Consider the following 20,042-nt stretch of genomic DNA (forward strand, 5'->3'; position numbering starts at 1 on the left):
TAAAACACATCTTCATTAATAAATATATCTATAAAATCTTGTACATTATCAAAATCAATAAGTTCACAACATAATTCACAAATATCTAAGTGGTGACTAACATTTTAAGTGCATCATTTTAATTTCAAACCATATGGGTTGCCATATGACATCTTAGATGGCACCAATATTAACGTTTTAGCCTTCAAAATTAATCATATTAACTTCACAAAAATTAACACGTTTAAAATGTTAGAGATTAATTCAACAAAGACTAAAATGGTAATTTGGTCAAAAATATATTGTGGAAGAATTTGGGTTGAACCGACAATCCTATGTTGAGTATTGTAGTTTACCAAACAAATGTTGAGTGTTGACATGGTGGTGACATGGCAGATACAGAATTCACAGTCTGATTGGAAAGTTCCCGGAGAGAGAACAAGCGGTCCCACTCCCAATACACAAATACATATTCTAACTTCTAATAGCCAATCAAACCAAAGAAGAAGAAAATACGGTCCCTACATAGCCACGAAGCTCACCTAGGATCGAGGCGAGAATATATGGAAACCGACACGTGTCCTCTATTATTCAAGGAATGAGCTATTTATGCATGATCTGGCTACCTCCACAGCCGGGAGTAGGTAGCCTCAAGAGTGCAATAAGTACAAATCCAGGGAGTCCTCTATTTCTACCAAAGCAGCCATTTGTTTTTATTGGCAATCTCTCTCTCTCTCTCTCTCTCTCTAATATTCCAAGTCCCTTCCCAAGGAAATTTGAGCACAGATTTGTCTACTTGTCTTTGGTTGGTTTGGGCTTTTAAGAGCTAGCTGTCTCTCACTCTTAAATCTGTGTGTTTTGGGTCTTTTTTTTATAGTACTGTCTCTGTCATTTTTCTTTGTTGCTGAGGAGAGAGATGACTGGGCCTCCAGAAGCTGAAAGTGTTACTCTTGATCTTCTCAAGAAGAAGATGGCAGAGTTTGCTAAGGAGAGAAACTGGGAACAGTTTCACAGCCCCAGAAACCTCCTTTTGGCTCTGGTATGTAAAATAAACACAAACACAAACACAGACACAGTCCCCCTGCCTCCTTTGCTTTATTATAAGCCTTTTGTTTTGTATGATCCAAACAAGAGGGAGGATGATATAGAAATGTATTGTTTGTAGTCTTGTGTATTTGTTTCTTTTACTTTCTTTACGGGTTTTTTGGAGATATGACCTAAAGAAATACAACTTGGATTGACAGAGAGAGAATTTGAAGTAATGATTTCAATGTTTCAACCATATAATTTTCTAATGGGGTACCTTTTGCTTGCAAGTGGGCTAGGCTTCCATTATTCTTTTATATATATACAATATATTTCTTGTCGTTTTTACTTTTTTTTATTTCACGAGTTTAGATGAATGTTATTTTAACCAGAGTCAAACTTCACCAACTTTGTAATTAAACAGATCTTCCCTTTTGTTTTTATCACAGAAATCTTTGGAACCCCACTTTTATCATCTTGCTTTTTTTGCCTTTTCCCTTTTCTATATGTAGTAATGTTCTTAATTTTTTTTTTAAAAGAGTAATTTTTTGTTATGATCTTTGATCAGGTTGGTGAAGTTGGGGAACTATCTGAGATATTCCAGTGGAAAGGAGAGGTTCCAAAAGGACTGCCTGGTTGGAAAGAAGAGGAGAAAGTTCACCTGGGTGAAGAGCTTTCTGATGTTTTGCTGTATCTTGTTCAGCTTTCTGACATCTGTGGCATTGATCTTGGCAAAGCTGCTCTCAGGAAGGTTGAACTTAATGCTATCAAATACCCAGTTTCAAAGCAACAAAGCCAGAACACCAACAACAACACCTTGTACAATGGCAATGATGGCACCGAGAGTGGTTGATTCAATGTATTAAAAACGCCCTCCTATCTATGCTTATTGGGGATGTTTTAGGTGTTGTAGGAAGTCATGATATGCTTAGAGGCTTAGGCTAGACCTTTTTAGCCAAGGTTTTCAATTTGTATGAAGTTCATCGCAGTTTTGCATGGACTATGGGAAAAATGGTAACCGGCAACTGGTAAGGGTGGCGCGTTTGGCATTTATTCTCATAGATTTTGTTACTGTTTTGTCAAAGTGAATCAAATCCATCTGACAGATCATAAGAGATTGGATATGGCAGTCATAAATTTTCCTTTTACTTTTTCCTTGATGACTTTACTCCTCTATCGTTTGCCCCAAAAGACATGTGACTTTAGCCCTTTTTCCTTTTAAGTTTTTAACCAATTTGAATTTTCCTTTCACTTCTCAATTTCTTTTAAATTAAACATATTGAATCGATGAGTACACTAAAATTGTCGTTCTTAATTTAGATTAGTGAGTGAATTATGAAGTGGAATCTTCTCTCTCTCTCTCTCTCTCTTCGTTTGGATTAGGATGAAAAGAAGGATAAAAAATGATGAGAGGAAAACAACAGAAAAGTGGAGAATAGAAAAATTTTAATTTGTCCCCCTCTCTCGCTTGATTGGATTAGGATTAAAAAGAAATGATAAAAAATTATAAGAGGAAACGATTGAAAAATGGGAGAATAGAAAAATTTTAATTTTGTCCTCTCTCTCTCTCTCTCTCTCTCGTTTGGATTAGGATGAAAAAAAAAAGATAGAAAATGATGAGAGGAAAACGACAAAAAAGTGGAGAATAGAAAAACTTTTAATTTATCTCTCGTGTGCTTGGTTAAGAAGATGGAAAAATGGAATAATGTGAAACATTTTTATTTGATTGAAAAGAAAAATGAAATAATGGAAAATGTAGGTTGTTGTACCCCTATTATACACATACATCGATGCACATAAAACAAAACAAAATAAATCAAAACACATTCATCGTCTACCCATAGATCTGACAACTAGGGCACGTAGAGGATATTCAAGACATAGGGAAGGAGATTACAATGAGATTTTGTGGGCAATGAATTCGACGTCGAGAGATTTGTGGATGACAGGTCGATTAGCATGAGATTTTGTGGATGACGAAGGATAGGGACAACTCAATTGCTACTTGGTCTTGTCTCGCTTGACTCGGAGGTCTTTTGAAGGGTTAATGCGTAATTTAAGATTTGGGACCCTTTTTTCTCCTTTTTTTTTTTTCCTCTCAAAATCAAGGGGATAAAAATTTATGGATCCATGGGATTTCTTCTCTGTTTTCTCTCCCCTCTTTTTTCTCTCATGGGAAAACAACATTTCCCCCGTCATTTTTTCCTTCACCTTTCCATCCCTCCCATTTTCACCCCAACCAAATGAAGTACAATCTTTGGCCTACAAAGTATTATATTTATTGGAATAATGATAGCCTATGCACTTGATACAACATTTTTTTTTTTTCATTTTTTTTTGAAAATGAGTTGTTTGAAAAAGACGTACCTAGAAAAAAGTGATTTAAAGGAATTGTACTATGTAAAAAAACATAGTTTCAAAACTAGAAAATTAAATGGACAATAATCTACAAGTTTCAAACTTATCTTACGATAAGAAAAAGATCACCAATATAAAGATGTTTGAAGTGGGGAAGAAATGGAGAAGATATGCATTTGAAATAATTATGCCTTCTTTGGTTGTTGTTTTGACTTGACTAACAAAAAAAATTGTTTTGAGAATCTACTTTGAAATTTCATAGCAATCAAACAACAAAATATGCTCAAGAAAATTCAATATCTCCAAAGCTGTGACCACACAAATCAAGGTCAAAAAAAGAAAAAAAAATGCACATATGGGATTGATGAAAAGCCTCTTAATCCATTTTTTCGACATACAACTATAACATCAACAACAAATCTTTAGTCCCATTTTTTTGGAAGTTGGTTATGAATTCTCAACAAGTTTGTTCAGGTCGGCCATATGTATTTTTTTACCTCCATTATATTTTATTCAAAATCATGCTCTTTGTTTATTCCTTAATTGACTTTTTTTTTTAAATTATATCAACTAATGCTATTTTTGGTATTTCTCTACTGTTTTTTTGTCCCCTTAGCTTAAATCAACCCAATCTTTTTCATCGGTTCATTAATTGCTCTTCTCTGAATATAACTAAAACATCTCAAGCAAACATTTTCCATCTTTCTATTAATAGAGGCCACCCCTATCTTTAAGTAGATTTATTTTAAATCCTATCTTTTTAGTGTATTTCCACTTATCTATCTTCTTAATATTATCATTTTAGCTACGCTCATTTTATAAATATATTACTTCTTATAAAATTATATCGACTAATATTCTCAACATTTAATACTCATTTCTATAATTGGTTGTGTACCCATTAATACTTATTTCCATAATTGGTTGGGTATCCACTAGTATTCATTTCCTTAATTGGTTAGGTACCCATTAATATTCATTAATACTCTTTTTCTTTTTTTTTTTTATAATTTGCTAGGTACCCATTTTTACTCATTCCTTTAGTTGGTTAGGTACCCATTATTAATACCTGTTAATACTTTTTAAAAAAAAATTAGGTACCCATTAATTGTTATATCCTAAATTGTGAAAAGTACCAAAAAAAACCTTTCAATTGAAATCAAATGAACCAAAATTGGACCACGGACAAGAAATATACCATAGAAGTATATGAAATAGTCATTCCTTATGAATAACTATTCTTTAAAATGAGAAATAATTATTCATTTCTAAAAGGATTGTAATCATGGTTTTAAAAACTAGACTAGACTGACCGGTTGAACGAGTAACCAGCCACTAGTTCGGTCCAGAAAAGACCTTAAAACCTGATCAAAAAAGGCCAAAATGGGTAAAAAATTGGGTAAAACTAGGAACAAGATGCAAATTCAGTTTTGCCCCTAGTCCAGTTTTTAAAACCATGGTTGTAACTTGTAATAACTATTCCTTAGTAAAGGTATTAATTTCTAAAATTAATATATTTTCAAATAAACAAACTTTCTATATGCACATAACAATTGTGAAAATAAAAAAAAAATAAAAAATAATTAATCTCTCTTTCAAATTTGAAAAATATTATTTTTTAGGAAATATAATTATATGAGTAAGATATTTCCCAAAATATATCTTAAGTTTGATTTAAAATAGTTTCATTCCATTGTATTTAGGGTTCTATTATTGTGTTGTCACCAAACAAATGAATAGTAGTAAGTATTACATTACACATTTTGTATTTCTTGTGATACCTATTCATATTCCTATATAATTACCGTTATATTCTACCAAACATGACCTTAGCAAATTTGTAGATAAACCCTTTTTTTTAGCCTATACCCGAGGTCCTTGACCTTAATGATGAAAAAAGCTCTGAGCTCTTACCAAAATGATCATCACATGTACTAAGTCCAATGGGCCAAAAGATGCAAGTCTGAATCCATTTTTGAAGCCCAAAATAGATCCTAGGAAAAAATGGGGTGCACGCCTATTATTTGGGAATTCAGATCTTCTAGATTTCCTTAAATTCTAATAACTCTTTTATGATTTAAGAGTCTAGATTTTGTCATGTTAGCATTCTACTAATAGTTCTCTTAAAATAATAAAATAATGTTACAAACAAAACAATTAAGATTATTGTTAGTAGAATGCTGACATGGTAAAATTCAGGCCATTAAATCATTAAAAAAATGGTTAAGATTTAAAAAAATCTATTTAATAGAAAGAATATCCTAGGAAATCCTATTATTTAGTCGAACGCCATTTAGCAATAACAACCCTAAAATCACTCCATTCCATATCCGGATCAAAGGCTGGTTAGCTCTCAAATGATTAACATGACCGCTAAGCATAGGGTTTGTACTTTGTATATTTGGCTATAAATACCCATCGTTTACACCACTAAAGGATAAAAGACACCCACCATACCGAAACTCTAGTGAAATCAATCCCGAAACCGTTCCAAAGGTGATAGGGCAGAATAGTTGAAAATCGTACTTAGTTTTTTTATTTTTTTATTTTTTTATCTTAGTGGGTTTTGTCAATGGTGGTGAGGGTAGTTAGGGTTGCTGTGATGCTGGGAGTGTGAAAAACAATGATGACGAGAAATTTTTTATTCACTTTTCTTAAAATTTTATCCTTCATTTCCTCATTTATCTATGTGGTCAATAATTTGTATAGTGAAATAGGGATGAGCTTTGATTTATTGAAAGTGTGATGTTCAAATTAGCCCTAAATCTTGTGTTATTGAATCCTAGGACAATGGTCAAATAGTTTCTCATGAAATGCTTTTTGATCCATTTTCTTTTATATTTTGTCTTAAAAGTTTTTTCCTAACTAAAATTGATAAAGTGGGTTACAGAAATATAACAAAGACTACCTCATGTGTACTGGGACGAACCTAAGGGGGGCCTACTGACCCAAATCATTTTTTTTTTCTAGGTGTAATTTTTTATTTTTATAGTTGGCCCCCCTCCCCTCCAAGATTGTTGTCTCACTAGCCCATATTGCTAACTCATAATGCTATAATTAATATTTTTTAATTAGATAAATTTATAAATTGAAAACTAGTAAATCTGTCAATTGAGATTGCAAAGATGACTGCACTATAATGTATTAAAAAAACAATGGTGTTTTGTATTTTTTATCGGTGTTGATAGATGATTGCATCTAGATATATTAAGAAACAATGATTTTTTGTATTGTCTTAATTGATATTTTGTTAATACATATAGATGATTAGTTGGAATTTTTTTTTTTCCCTTTTGCTTGTAATCCAACCCCTTAACTTGAAATCCTGGATCCGTCCCTGCATGTGTATAAAGTGATACTTTTTAAATCACATGTAGGTAATATTAAAACAGTCCAAACTACATATGAGTAATTTGTAATTATCCTTTTATATATATATATATATATAGGTAAAGTGTAATTGTCCTTTTTCTTTTGGTGGAGAAACAAGTGCAATTGTCCTTGATAGTGTATGAATTCGTCCACCCAATGGAAGACCTGCCATATCACAAGACAACCAATAAGGTGGGAAAATTAAGTGCCAAGGTCATATTTGATCTTTAAACGGATAACCACAAAAGGAAATAGCAGATTTTCCATGAGGATATCATGTAAATCTGTCACTTCATTAAAGGAAGGTGATTTAGATAATTAGCAACAATCAAGGGTCAAAAATCAAAGAGATCAATGCCCTTAAGGTCCCATAAATAGAGGATTCAACCCATCACTCCCAAGTATGAGAAAAACCCTCATCTCCATTCAATAAGAATTGAGAGAACATATTTTTAACTTGATAATCAGAGGATTCTAGGGTAGTACCAACAACTAATCCTTTAGCCCTTGTTGGGAGAAGGAAATGGAAAGGAATGAAAAAGAATATTTTTAGAATTTTTTTTTTTCTTCCCTTGTTTGGGAGTTTTAATAGAGAGAATGGGAAGTTCATTACCTTGTTTGAGAGTTTAAGTAGGAGGGAATGAAATGAGTAAGAAGGAACATTCATTTCTCTCTATTCCCTTAAAAACTCAAATTTTCATTCTCCTCAAAATTGGGAGGAATCGGAGGGAATGGAACACACCTCAAATTTCTTTCTCAATTTTTTCTATCCCCTTGACAGTTTTGTTTGGATTGATAGACTTATGTTCTTATGAGGAGGAAAAATGTTTTTAAGCTAAATCTTCACCATTTTAAGAAATATGCTTTTAGATTTATATTTTAATGTTTTTGTTATGTTTTTTGTTTTTTTAACGTTAAATGTACAAAAGTGGGTTATGGAAGCCTAACGAAGTGAACCTCAAGTAGGCAAAGTCTCAACTTTTAGTCCTTATAAAAAAAATTATTATATATATTTATTGATTAATTGATGGTTTAAATCTTCATTTCCTTTGAAAAAATTTCAGGAAGCTTTGCTCACTATGTAAATATCATCAAGTTTTACAATACTGTTTCTTTGTATCCACAACATAAGGTAAATACCCTTGGCCGTGGGCAACTCGTTCTCAAAAGCCGCCAAAGTAGAAATATGAAAAGAGCAATTATAATAAAATTGCCCTTTAAATAGGAATTTGGCTTTCTAAGATTGTGAAAAACAACTTACAAAAGCAATCAAGCAAGCAACTATATTAGAATCGTCCTTTAAAGCTTAAATAAAAAGTTGGGTTTCCAAGATTGCGAAAAACAAATCTACAAAAGCAATCAAAACTCACCGTATGATGCTAACCAGTCCATCGATACCAAGATTTGCATTGAAATCTTATAAATAAAGATTACCGACACAAACACTGGAAGATCTAAACACCTAATTTTTGAGCAAATAATTCCTAAGTAGTAACAACACATTATCTAAACTCTACCCATATGACATGACATGTAGTGTTTGTTTGGAAGTAATTTATTTAGCTTTTTATTGAAATTTTTTTGCTAAATATGTGCTAAAATATACTTATACTTTGAAAAAAAAAATTAAATAGTGAGAAAAAAGAGGAAAAAAAAAAGGTTTTAAAAAATTGTACATAAAAACTAAAAATTAAAAGCTAAAACTGATGCTAAACATGCTCGTAATATGTAATAAAAGAACATGTACGTAAAACAAACATCAATCAATGCATGCACATCAATTTTTTTTAATGATGTTTTTATTACAATTATTGGTAGATTTGAAGATTATGCAATATTTTAAGAGTATAATAATGTCAATTTTTCTTCTTCTTCTACATAAATAGAAGGCTTATTATGAATTCAATTAATGAAATCTGTTATTAGCGAAAAGAGAGAGTATTATATAATTATACTCCCGAAATATTATACTATAATATACCTATGTAAGTTTTGGTGGGTCACCTTGAATGCAAAGACAACTTCAAGCCAAGGTTTAGAAGTTTTGCACTGAAAACAAGTTTTGCCCCGAAGTAGTAGACCCATTTACTTCTATCCAAACAATCAAAATGCATCAGTCCCACTATTAAATTTGACTAAAACACTATAATATTTAAGCTCTCGAGTTTATCATCTGATTCGTTACAACTCAAACTGTCTTACAAAACAAAAGTTCAATTAACAAAAGCATGATATTGTAAGTTTGTAACATATCTGCCACATCCTTCCCTCTAAATTGGTTCTCCAATTCCCTGACAAGTTTTAGGGGTAATAGGTAATGATAGCTTCTTTTGACTACCAAAATTAGCTAGCGAATATATATATGTACTTGTCTCATTGGCCATACATCGTCTCACATTTTGTGGCATGGAGTAGTAGTGTCACGTAAGCACTTAAGAATCGAATAAGTATGATTATGTTTGTGACTAGTCAAGCACAAAAATAGTTTGACCAATGCACCTTTTGCAGCTTGGAGCAGCTTCACGCGAACACCAAGGACAAGAATGTTTTGTGTGATAAGCACAAGATAACTTGCTAATGTGGTGTCAATTCTAATATACCTGTGTTTATAAATCCCATTCTTTTCCCTCAAAAAAAGAAAAAAAGTAAAGCATTCTTCCTTCTCTTTCTCAGAGTATACATCTTTACCACGTATTCTCTTTCCCATGCCACAACCGCACAAGATAGACTAAAGGAGAGGACTTGTGTGGTGCCATGTGCCATGTGCCATGTGCCATGTGCCATGTGCCCTGTGCCATGTGCCATATGTGTGTTATAAGGTCACCTTGTGCATTGATCCACGTGGTTGGTTTATTTTGGAGAAAAATGGCGTTTGAGAGGACCATAGATAACATGATAATGAAAGAAAAAAAAAACTTATAGGCAAGATGGAAATAGTAGGACTTGTTCGTTACTCACAAAAAGGCAAAAATTCACATAATTAAGAGAGAGATTGTTTGGTACACATGTGTGAGTGAAGTTTTTTATTAATTAATAATAAAAAGAATAAGTGATTAATACAATACAATTTTTACAAAATTATTGTCACTCACTATTTACTGCAAGAATCATTCTTGTAGATTGGACCATGTGGTAAGGCTATAACAAGTTTGGTGATAAATAGGTAGCGTAAAATAAAATGCCATGATGCGCATCACAAGGTGTTGCTATGTCAGCCTTAGTCACATAACATTTCTTCTTAATGATGTAATTCTATGCAAAGTATTAATACAAGATCCTACTTGCCAAAGTACTTTTGGCATGCAAGCCAAACGTTATAGTCGTCATTTATATAATATCATGTTAGTGACGCAAAATCTTGTCATGTCAATCAGTTAGCATAGATGTCACATCAATTACCTTGTCAATCTCATGCAACATGTCGGTCATGTTTTTAATGATGCCAATCACATAATGCTTTCATCTATGAACTCAACTAGCTCCTAAGTATTGGTGTCAACCATTATCATCACGTGGATGTATGTCATTAAACCGAATTACATAAACTTCCATATGTGCTCTCTTTTTCATACTTTTTGCTCATAATTCAATCACAAACCTTTAACAAAAACAAGTGGAGCCAATCCCCGGCCTAACTTAATGTGATGGGAATATGTTAATTTCCACGTCATTGCATCAACCTTTTGTGATGGGTATGTGCCGATTTCCGCACTATTTTCTTGTTTCTCTTTTTTGTTTGAGCTTGACTATTGCTTCAGAAAATTTAGGTACACACAATTTTACACGTGTTCTTTTCATTTTCAGATTGATAAGTGAAAAAATGTGTGCCAGTCGTCATTACTTGTGAAAGTTCCATTAAACCAATCACAACTACTTGTGAAAACCCAAAGTTCAATAGATGGCCAGGAAAAATGATTCAAAATGCAGTTTTAAAGGTCCCAAAAGAGAGTTTGATCCGGAAATCGAAATAAGAGCTGGTTGTTCACCTAAAAAATATTCTCTTATGATTGTGTATCTTAATATTGTGTGGCTTGTTATGCTTCATGTTGTTATCTTAGAAGAATCATCCACATGTATGTAAGTAATTTAGCACGTACGTTACCTAAAGGGAACTTGATGATGATCGAGGGGTTTCATTTGATACATTGGATTGGTTCAAAGTAATATTGGGTATTTATTCGATCGCTATCGTGGAGATCATGCAAATCATGAGGGAGAGAGCCTTGTAAGTTTGGCAATCTGATGACAAAATTGCTTAAGACAATGTATCAGTATATACAAATATTTTAGTGACTTAGTATATAGTTGTTATCTATATCATGTGGACTAATTCAAACAATTTGCATGGTTCCCGAAATGGATTGAGAATCTCTTATAAAAAAAAAAAAAACAGTTCGGAAAAGTAAAAGAAGCCTAACTCTTTACTTGGCGGATTTGAGTTCTCAACCTCTAAAACTATGAAAAGCTATTAATTCTTACAAAAATGATACTATGCATGGCAATCAACTGAACAGCATGTACCGGTCCAGATAGGGACGTTAAACGAGAAAATGAAATGATCGATAGAGACATTCTTACTTAACAACACCCCCCCCCCCCCTTTTTTTTTTTTTAATGTTGATCAAATGAATTTCTTAAGCAACAAGGTGGAAAAATCAACCACAACAGTCCAGGGCTACAACAAACAACTCCCAACAGCAACAATATCTAAATAGACCAAACTACACAATCCGCAAGATTGAGAATACCCAACTATGCAGATCGGGGAAAAAATCCCAGCAACTAACAAACCAAAATACAAGATAATGTAAAGTTAAACAACCACATATCCAGTTAGCAATTCAGCATGAAGAAAAATATATGAAATAGTTGGAAATTAATGATCTGGTTGGATTGAGAGAGAGTGAGGAGAATAGAGCAGAATATAATGAAATTAACTCAAAATTAGTCTCCTTTTAGCCAATTCTACTCTACTTCCTTCCCTCCCCTCAATCCAAACGGGCCCTAAGTTGTACTTCCACAAAAACCACAACACCGATTGGCGATTATACTTTTTAGGCTTAAATACACAACATTTGAAAGAACCGATTTGGTGTAGATTTTTTTTTTAAAAAAAAAAATAATTTATTTATTTATAAATTAGCTTACCACCTTACACCTGGGACCATGTTATTAATTTTTTTTTTTTATAACTCTTATGTGATAGTTAATTTGGGGAATGTTATGAAATTGCGGTGAATTTTTGTTATATGCTTCAAAAAAGAATTATTTGGTTACAAAAAGACGAAGACTTGGGCTTCCTATATATTTATCTTCTGATGAATTGCTTTACGAATATTTTATTGTTTGTGGCCGGATAATTGATTGTACATATTGGATCAATAACTTTAGATGATGAAAAGAAGGAAGAAATGGTTGGGCTTGATGAGAGATGATGAAAAGAATGCTCTGGAAGGTCAGGATTGGGCTTGGCTCAATTAAAGCCCAAACCAAAAATGATACAAATAACAAGCCCATAAAACCAACCCACAAATAGCCCAAAAGAAAATCAAGCCCATAAAACCGACTAATGTTATTTTTTTTTATGAACCCCACTACTGTTATAACTAGCGTTATTTATTACCTACACCATGAACATTACTTATTATCATGTTGCTTTTGCATTACGAATCTAACTTTAATTTAAAACATTTGTACTCTAATCATTCGTTATAATTTTGTTTTGTGCTACTTTTGTGTACACCTAACATAATTTATACCTACATAATCATGAGTAATGTTATTACAAATTTTACTATATAGGTATTATAGACTGATGTTTTAAATTTTAAACACGCAGTGAAATAGTCTATTAAAAAATTAATTACTATATTGTTGATGTGCCATGCTTCAATTACATTGAATATGGTCCAATTACATACATTGTCACCACAAATTGTAAAATTTTATGGTAAAATTAATAGTTTTTTTTCCTTTAGAATCTTTAATTAGGATCTGTACTTAGTAACTATTGGCTATTAGCAATTTGTATGCATTTGGAAATTTCAAAACACTATGTAACTACTATTCCGAAGAGATATCAAAAGGTATAAAAAATTTGGCTTCTTTAATCTTTAGTCTTTACCCTTTGGAATCTGAACTTTTTTTATTTTGTTTTATTAGTGTTTGGAATCGTCTATCCGTTTAATTTAGCTAGACCCCACTCCAAGAATGATTGCATTATAGGATTGACACGTAACGGCTATTTTGAAACATCTAAAAAAAAAACAAAAACAAAAAACTGCCGAAATTATTCACTACACTCAGTATACTACATATTTTTTTCAAAAAAAAAACTCTAAATGTCAGTTTTACACGTATAGAACTCATATTTATATGAGAGGTTGTAGTCCACCAATTCTCAGAATAAGTAATTACCAGTACTATGCAAACAATGCTTATCCTCTCACATTACACCAAAAAGAATATTTTCATAGAAGATGAGCACAGCACCACAGGCCATAAGCTAAACTCAATCAATAGTAGCTATTTATTTCTATTAGTTTATTCAGAATCAATCATGAATTCGAATGTAGTTTTGAATTTATTGAAGGAATTATTAATGATTGTTAATGATTGTTCATAAAGAAATATTTACACTTTAACAAGTTAACTGTTAGTCTAAATTGATTTTTTCTTTTCTTGTTGGGGTGGGGGGGGGGGGGGGTAGTTTTAAAGCCTATATGGCTATATGGCTATACCTATATCAGTAAAAGAGGAAGAGGACAATAAAATTGGTTTATTCAATTCAATTGTGTTTGTAATTTTGTTTCTCTAGCCAAAAGAACTAGCAAGAGGCAATCTTTGTACCCTCCCAAACTAAAAAGAAAGAAATGCCTTTTAACTATTAAACTAACCTTTAACTAAAGTTTTACTGATTTTTTTTAATGAAATCTATAATCACAAACTAACGAAGTCTAATCCTCTTTATTTATGTTGCTTTCACCCTATTTTTTTCTCAATTAAGTTAAAGGGAGGTTGCTAAAGTTAAACTCTGGGTCCCCATTCAAACTTGCCACAGTGAAAAATAGCATAAACCACAATGTACAACAACAGATCTCACCTAAATAAAGTTACAAAATCTCATTTTCATGAGCAGGAGCCCATCTCTTTTAATCATGACTACCATAAGCCTAATCAAGAAAGTAGAACCAAAATCACCCCAATTGCTAATACTTTATTGCACACTAGCATCAGGCCATAAACAAAATGATTGTTATAATTGCTGTCATTATGACCATCATGATTAACATCAATGATTCATCTTTTTTACTCACTATATAAAGCATTAAGCATAATATTGAAGAAAACACACTGCACAACCACCACAAAACTATCTGGCAATATGTTGAGAAGAGGTGCCCTGACCATTTCCATGTTACCAAATTCTACAACATTGGGGGGGTGGTGCAGGCCACGCCGACGGCTTAGACGGAGGAAGAGTAGCACCATACGGTTAGGAAATAAGCGGCGAGGGTTCTGCTTAGCATCGAAGCCAGTGGTGCAATGGGGGGTCATGATGGGTCCTCTTAGGATGCTGAAGAAGTTCATCATGGAAATGGCACCAAATGGACAGTTGATGGAGGCTTATTATTCGTCTTTAATACCCTTTCTACGTCCCCATCTATTTCCATTATGTTGATTACTACTAGCAACATCTCCTTTGCTTGGTTTTTTCTTTTCTTGTTAAGCTGTGTAATAAGGGATCGAGCAACTCCTATAATTGAACAGAAAAATTGCATATTATCTTTATAGCGGTTTATGAACACAGAAAATATTGCAAGATGAATGAAGGTTTAGGTTATGTGTATGTGTATGTTTTAAAATGTTTGTACCAGCTTTTGAACATATATATATATATATATATATATATGGTATTATGGACATGCTGTCATAGCTAATTTGACTAAAGAAAGAAAATTGGGAGCATCTACAGAGCACATCTAATGGAAAAAAGAGGGGTGGGGGGGGGGGGGGGGGGTTTAGAAATTAATTTTGACATTTGGTCTTGATTTCATGTTGTTTTCCACTTTCCAGCACTGCAATTGAGCTAGAAAATAGGCTGCCTCTCTGAATTGTACTATAGCAGATTTCCTGGGGCATAATTGTCGTTGCAAACACCGTAATTGGGATATGCTTTTTGCGCCGTCCAGTTGCCTTTTGTTTCCTTGTAAATGTATACTGCTTCATGTCCATGTACATGTAAGCCATTCCATATGTCATTTGAGTGAAGTGAAATTTTCTTTTCTTTTTTGGTAAGTGAAAAAGGGTAGGGCAAGGGGCAACCAGCTGTTTTGAAATATATTCCCAAACATCTGAGATGTATAGGCCGGAGACTTTGAAGAGGGATTCCGTAAATCAATTAGTCTCATGAAAAAAAATTCACGACGGTTGAGGTTAGGGGTGTCCATGGGTCATTTAGAGTTAGTTTTTTACTCAACTTGAACTAGACCTAATCACATCAACTATCAAAAGGCAACACCCACCATCTACTAGAAAGCACGGGTGCGGCTCCAGGGCCGCTGCACCCACACCAGACTCACGATGACATGGCGCAGCTCCTCCGACGAGCTGATTCGCCTTTTTTTTTTTTCGATTCTCGCCGACAAGCTCCGATTCAAGCCGATTCGGCTCCAATTCCAACCAAAATCAGCCGAAACCGGTTGAAATTGGCTGAGATACATGTTAAAAAAAAAAAAAAAAACTTGTGGTTTGCATTCTAATTTATGAATATAATCTTTTAGTTATTATCTACTATTACTCTTAAATTGGTATATATTTACAATTATATGAAAAAGTATGCTTATCAATATATAAAAATATATAAATAAAAATATTTTTAATAATTTTTAATGAGTCAAAATCTTCTGTCCTACTTTTCCTACTCCACTCTATAATCCACCAATAAAAACTTGTCACGTGTTCACCTAATTAATTAAATACTATCATTATTTACTTATTAATGCTACCGTTATTAATTAATAGTAGTATTTAATTAATTAGATGAACACGTGGCAAGTTTTTATTGGTAGAGTATAGAGTGGAGCAGGAAAAGTGGGACAGAAAATTTGGACTCATTTTTAATCACCGCACCCGCACCCGCACCTGCACCCTACTTTTTCAAAAATTGCCGAGTCCCGCACTCGCACCCGCACCCGCACCCGCACCTGAATTCGAAAACGCACTCGTGCTTCATATAGACCATCAGTCGAACAAAAGCGACCATTATGCCATTTCATTGTCCACTAGTAGTGGTCAGATTTAGTCGAAATTGGATAGAAATGGCGATGGGGAGTGTTTTCACCATATCTTATTGAAGATTGCGAGATTTGGTTAGAGATAGTGAGATCTCAATTAGTCTGGTTGGAGATTCTATAAAGATGGGCTTTCATTGAATGGTCGGTTTCAATGTATTCCCTAGTGGGAAAACTGACACTCGACCCGTTTGAGGCAAGTTTTGGACCATTGAAATTGTCACCAATAACTGATTGCGTCAAAACCAGCAAAATTTGGACAAGTTGGTTCAAGTTAAGTAGGTTGGTCAGTTTGGGCACCCATTTGGATAGCCCTAATTGAGGTGGTATATTGTGATTAATATACAATAAAAGTGATGCTAATAATGAGACCATGTGAAAGTAATGTGTCGTCTTATAAACTAAATTAAACATTGGTCGGTGTGGTCAAATTTGAGTCGTTTTTCCCACTGCCCTAGTGCCAAGTTGATTCAACCAAATTCGTAGCTAAGTCACACCACTGAGACCAAAATGTCGATGTTGAATCATTGATCAATGTGATTGGATTTAGTCAAGTGTGAAGAACTCAATATCCAAATCGATAGTAAGTCGGGTTCCAAATTGATAGTCAGAGGAATACGATCCCATTCCAAGACATACTTGAGACCCATGTTGTAAAAAAAAAAAAACAATAAATTTTCCTAGACATTGCCATTTTCCTATTTGATCCACTAATCTCACTATTTTGCCCATGATAGTATAATTCCCTAAACCCTACTACGTATGAGAGTTAAAGATCAAACGAAGAAGGAAAATAACAAATAGTGGAAATGGAGACTTACGGATGCTTGAAAAATGATAAAAGACCCAAAGGAAGAAGAATAGAGTAAAGAGATGAAAACTAAGGAGGCCTAAAAGCAAGAAGCAGAAGGCAAAAGTGAAAAATGAAGCAAACCAGATACAAAGTAATGAACTGGTTTCATAGTCAGGATTACAAGCGACAGTTGAGGACCTTTCATAGAAAAGGAAGTTCCTAGAGAAGTCTTAAGAAAATCTTTTTCAATCCAACATTTAACATCCCATCTACAATTGAATTATCATTAAATGTAATAAGACATAAAAGGATTCCACTTCACCTCTTTGGGAGGCATGCTTTTACCAACACGTATCTAAGGGTTTGTTTGGTTGGAGAAGTGGAAAAGTGAGATGATAGAAAAAATTTTAATTTCTCTCTTTTTTGTTTGAATGGGAGTAAAAAAGTGAAAAAATAGAAAAAGTGAGTTCGTATAAATTTACTCATATATCCTTGTTAAAAAATGATAGCCAATTAAAACAAAAAAGTGACGAACAAAAAAAAAGCAATCACCCAATTTATTAAAAAATAAAAATCATGTCCCAACAAAAATCATGTCTAGTTAAAAAAAAAAAAAAAAAAGGGCAAAGTCCTAGAAAGGAAAAGAAAAAAAAAAAGAAAAAAAAAAGGAAGAGGCAATGTGCCTAGGAAAGCACCAAAAAGAAAAAAAAGAATGAACTAAACGAATTGCCTACATGCAAGTGCACATAGACATTTTTGTCAATTAAGCAGCCCCATTTTCTCTCTTCATTTTTCTCCCCATTTTGGAGAGAAATCTTTTTAGTAGGCTTAAGAAGAAAATACCTGAACCCCACCATTTATTTTACTTCCTCCCCACCCACCAAATACACTCAAAAATGGTTTTCATTTCCATTTTCTCTCCAAAAGAAATGAAGATGTTTGCGTAAGAACTATTTTCTGAATAATATGTGTTTGATTTATCTTCCTCGGAATGGCCAAGGAGTCCTTTTACACTTGATATTAAAAGTGGGAATGTGTATTCTTCTTGATATCGTTTTGGATCCAACCCTTAATCATGAGGGTTTCCTTCTCTTTTATAGTGTTTCATATCTCATCCTGTCCCTCCACGTGGAGAATTGTTGATTCTCCTCTAGGATACTTGTCTCATCCTTCCTTTTCAAGTCATGCTTAGGGAGTTACAGGCTGTCTCAACACTGTTCAGGTGTCATTCCACCATTAATGCGGCTGACATGGTTGGTGTAGTGCATTCAATGTGAAGGTGATAGATGCTTTTTTGGAAAGTTTTCCTATACTATTGGTCTAGACTGGGTTCTGCTATCTTCTTCGAAAAGTGACTTCTTGCCTCATATGGATCCTTCCTTTCCATGGGTTGTCTTGTTCGGACGAAGGCCCTGAAATTAATAAAATAATATTATATATAGTAATATAATATGTTAATTATTATTTTTACTCATTATATTATTTTCCTTTATTATTGCATATAATATAATATAGTATAATATAAATAATATATTAGTGGCTCAAAACAAAAAAGAAAAAGGAAAAAACTTGGCAAAGAACAAACCTAGACATGTTGTTGTTTGATTGTTTCGCGTGGTTGCTTGTGGTTGTGTAGAAGAAACAAAAGAGAAGCAATGAGAGGGATAGACTCATTAAATTGGGGCAATATGTTAATTGGGTAAACAACAAGCTTTTCATGCTTGTTTTCTCTCCAGTTTAAAGAGATGAATTTTTGTGGACTCAGGTGGAAAATGTCTGGGCTCCACCAAAAAATTTCCTCTCATTCTCACCTTACCAAACAACACTCACTTTTATTTTTTCTCCTTTATTTTCCATTGATCCTATTCCACCTCTAACCAAACATACCCTTGAGTTGACCTAGGCTAAGAGGGTGGGAAGTAGTTAGAACATCCCTCTACCATGGGAACCGTCCACCCACCTCACCAACAATTATCTATAAATACCCCAAACATATTCAAAGGAAGATATGAAAAAAATTGTTGCTGTAAGTGCTTAGAAATTGATGGCCCAAGCCCATTAAGAATAGTGGTGCCCTGTCCTTCAAACCTAGCCTAAACAATATAATTTGTATAAAGGGTGGGAAAACAATTCTAATGCAATTTTGGGTCAAGTTCAAGTCTAAGGCTGAATAACCAAAAGTAATAGAAAAAAGGAAATACAAGTAGTAATTGCAAATAAAGTTGCCCTCGGGCAAGTTCGAGAGTTGGTCCTTATATACAATTGATACAAGTTCTATAACAGGTAATATACTATTCACTTTCTTGCTTGTATATCTCTTAAGGAACAATGTTCATCCCACTAACTGGGATGTTTCCCTCCCTTATAGACTCTTCTTCTTTGCATTCTAGCCCTCCACCTAGATACCTTAGGGCTCTCCTTAAGACCCACGTCCCATTGAAGTTTTGTTAAAAGTGGTAAAATGGGCTGTTAGTTGTGAAACCACTATTCAGGTGTCATTTCCTCATTAATGCAGCTGATAAGGTTGTTGTAGTGCATTCAATGCGAATATGGATGTTATACCTTTACAGAAAGCTCCCTCCCACCACCTGGGCCCCTTTCCATGGTCCTTTTTCCTCTAAATGGGCCCTCTTACAACGCTATCTTGCATCTCCTTCCTTTCTCGGACTGATGTAGTCTTCAGGACGGATACTCCTTTGCTGGTGGAATCGTGTGTGTTATTTCATATCCAATCCTTTTTGGTCCTTGTACACCCCACAGTTATCATTATTGCTATATATTTTCTCCTCTATAAAACTCTCTTCTTGACTTAATATTTGGATGAAGAAAGATTAACCCACCATGATTGATGCCCAAACTAGGAAGTTTTGTAGGAGTGGTTTACAAGACTGAATAAGAAGGCAAATCTCTCCAATTATATTAGAGTCCTTGCTATGATTCTCATCTTCCCTAACATCTACATTTACATCTAGAATAAAACTTGAAAAGCATCTTGAAATTATCATCAAAACATTTTTTGAGGGCACATGTATGTATAGTTTGGAAAAAATTTAACTACAAAATTAATTGTAGTCTAAAACTACAATCTTATTAGTAAAATAAGTATTATTACATATTTTAAAAATCTAATTGTTGAATTGCACATTCTTTGCACTCTTAATACACATGTCAAATTCCATGGCAATTGTATAATATTTACTATAAGATTTATAAGCTTATAT

General features: G+C 33.5%; 2 protein-coding genes across 2 annotated transcripts; both read left to right on the forward strand.

Annotated features, from left to right (window-relative positions):
* The first annotated feature begins 626 nt into the window (after nucleotides 1–626).
* On the forward strand, nucleotides 627–2,153 carry LOC142618494 (uncharacterized). Its single transcript, XM_075791439.1, has 2 exons — nucleotides 627–1,018; nucleotides 1,574–2,153. Exons 1-2 carry the CDS (start codon nucleotides 896–898, stop codon nucleotides 1,856–1,858), a joined length of 408 nt encoding a protein of 135 aa, XP_075647554.1. The 5' UTR covers nucleotides 627–895; the 3' UTR covers nucleotides 1,859–2,153.
* Nucleotides 2,154–14,089: 11,936 nt separating this feature from the next.
* LOC142618250 (uncharacterized) lies at nucleotides 14,090–14,563 on the forward strand. Its single transcript, XM_075791153.1, has one exon. It carries the CDS (start codon nucleotides 14,120–14,122, stop codon nucleotides 14,414–14,416), a length of 297 nt encoding a protein of 98 aa, XP_075647268.1. The 5' UTR covers nucleotides 14,090–14,119; the 3' UTR covers nucleotides 14,417–14,563.
* The last annotated feature ends 5,479 nt before the right edge of the window (nucleotides 14,564–20,042 follow it).

Source organism: Castanea sativa, chromosome 12 (assembly GCF_040712315.1).
Source record: "Castanea sativa cultivar Marrone di Chiusa Pesio chromosome 12, ASM4071231v1".
NCBI classification, from domain to species: domain Eukaryota; kingdom Viridiplantae; phylum Streptophyta; class Magnoliopsida; order Fagales; family Fagaceae; genus Castanea; species Castanea sativa.

What these genes read in the sequence shown, in the direction of transcription:
- LOC142618494 (XM_075791439.1), top strand. Translation starts at nt 896, where the DNA reads ATGACTGGGCCTCCAGAAGCTGAAAGTGTTACTCTTGATCTTCTCAAG. An exon ending in GAAACCTCCTTTTGGCTCTG is followed by an intron (nt 1,019 to 1,573) that starts GTATGTAAAATA and finishes ATCTTTGATCAG; the next exon opens with GTTGGTGAAGTTGGGGAACT.
- LOC142618250 (XM_075791153.1), top strand. Translation starts at nt 14,120, where the DNA reads ATGTTGAGAAGAGGTGCCCTGACCATTTCCATGTTACCAAATTCTACA.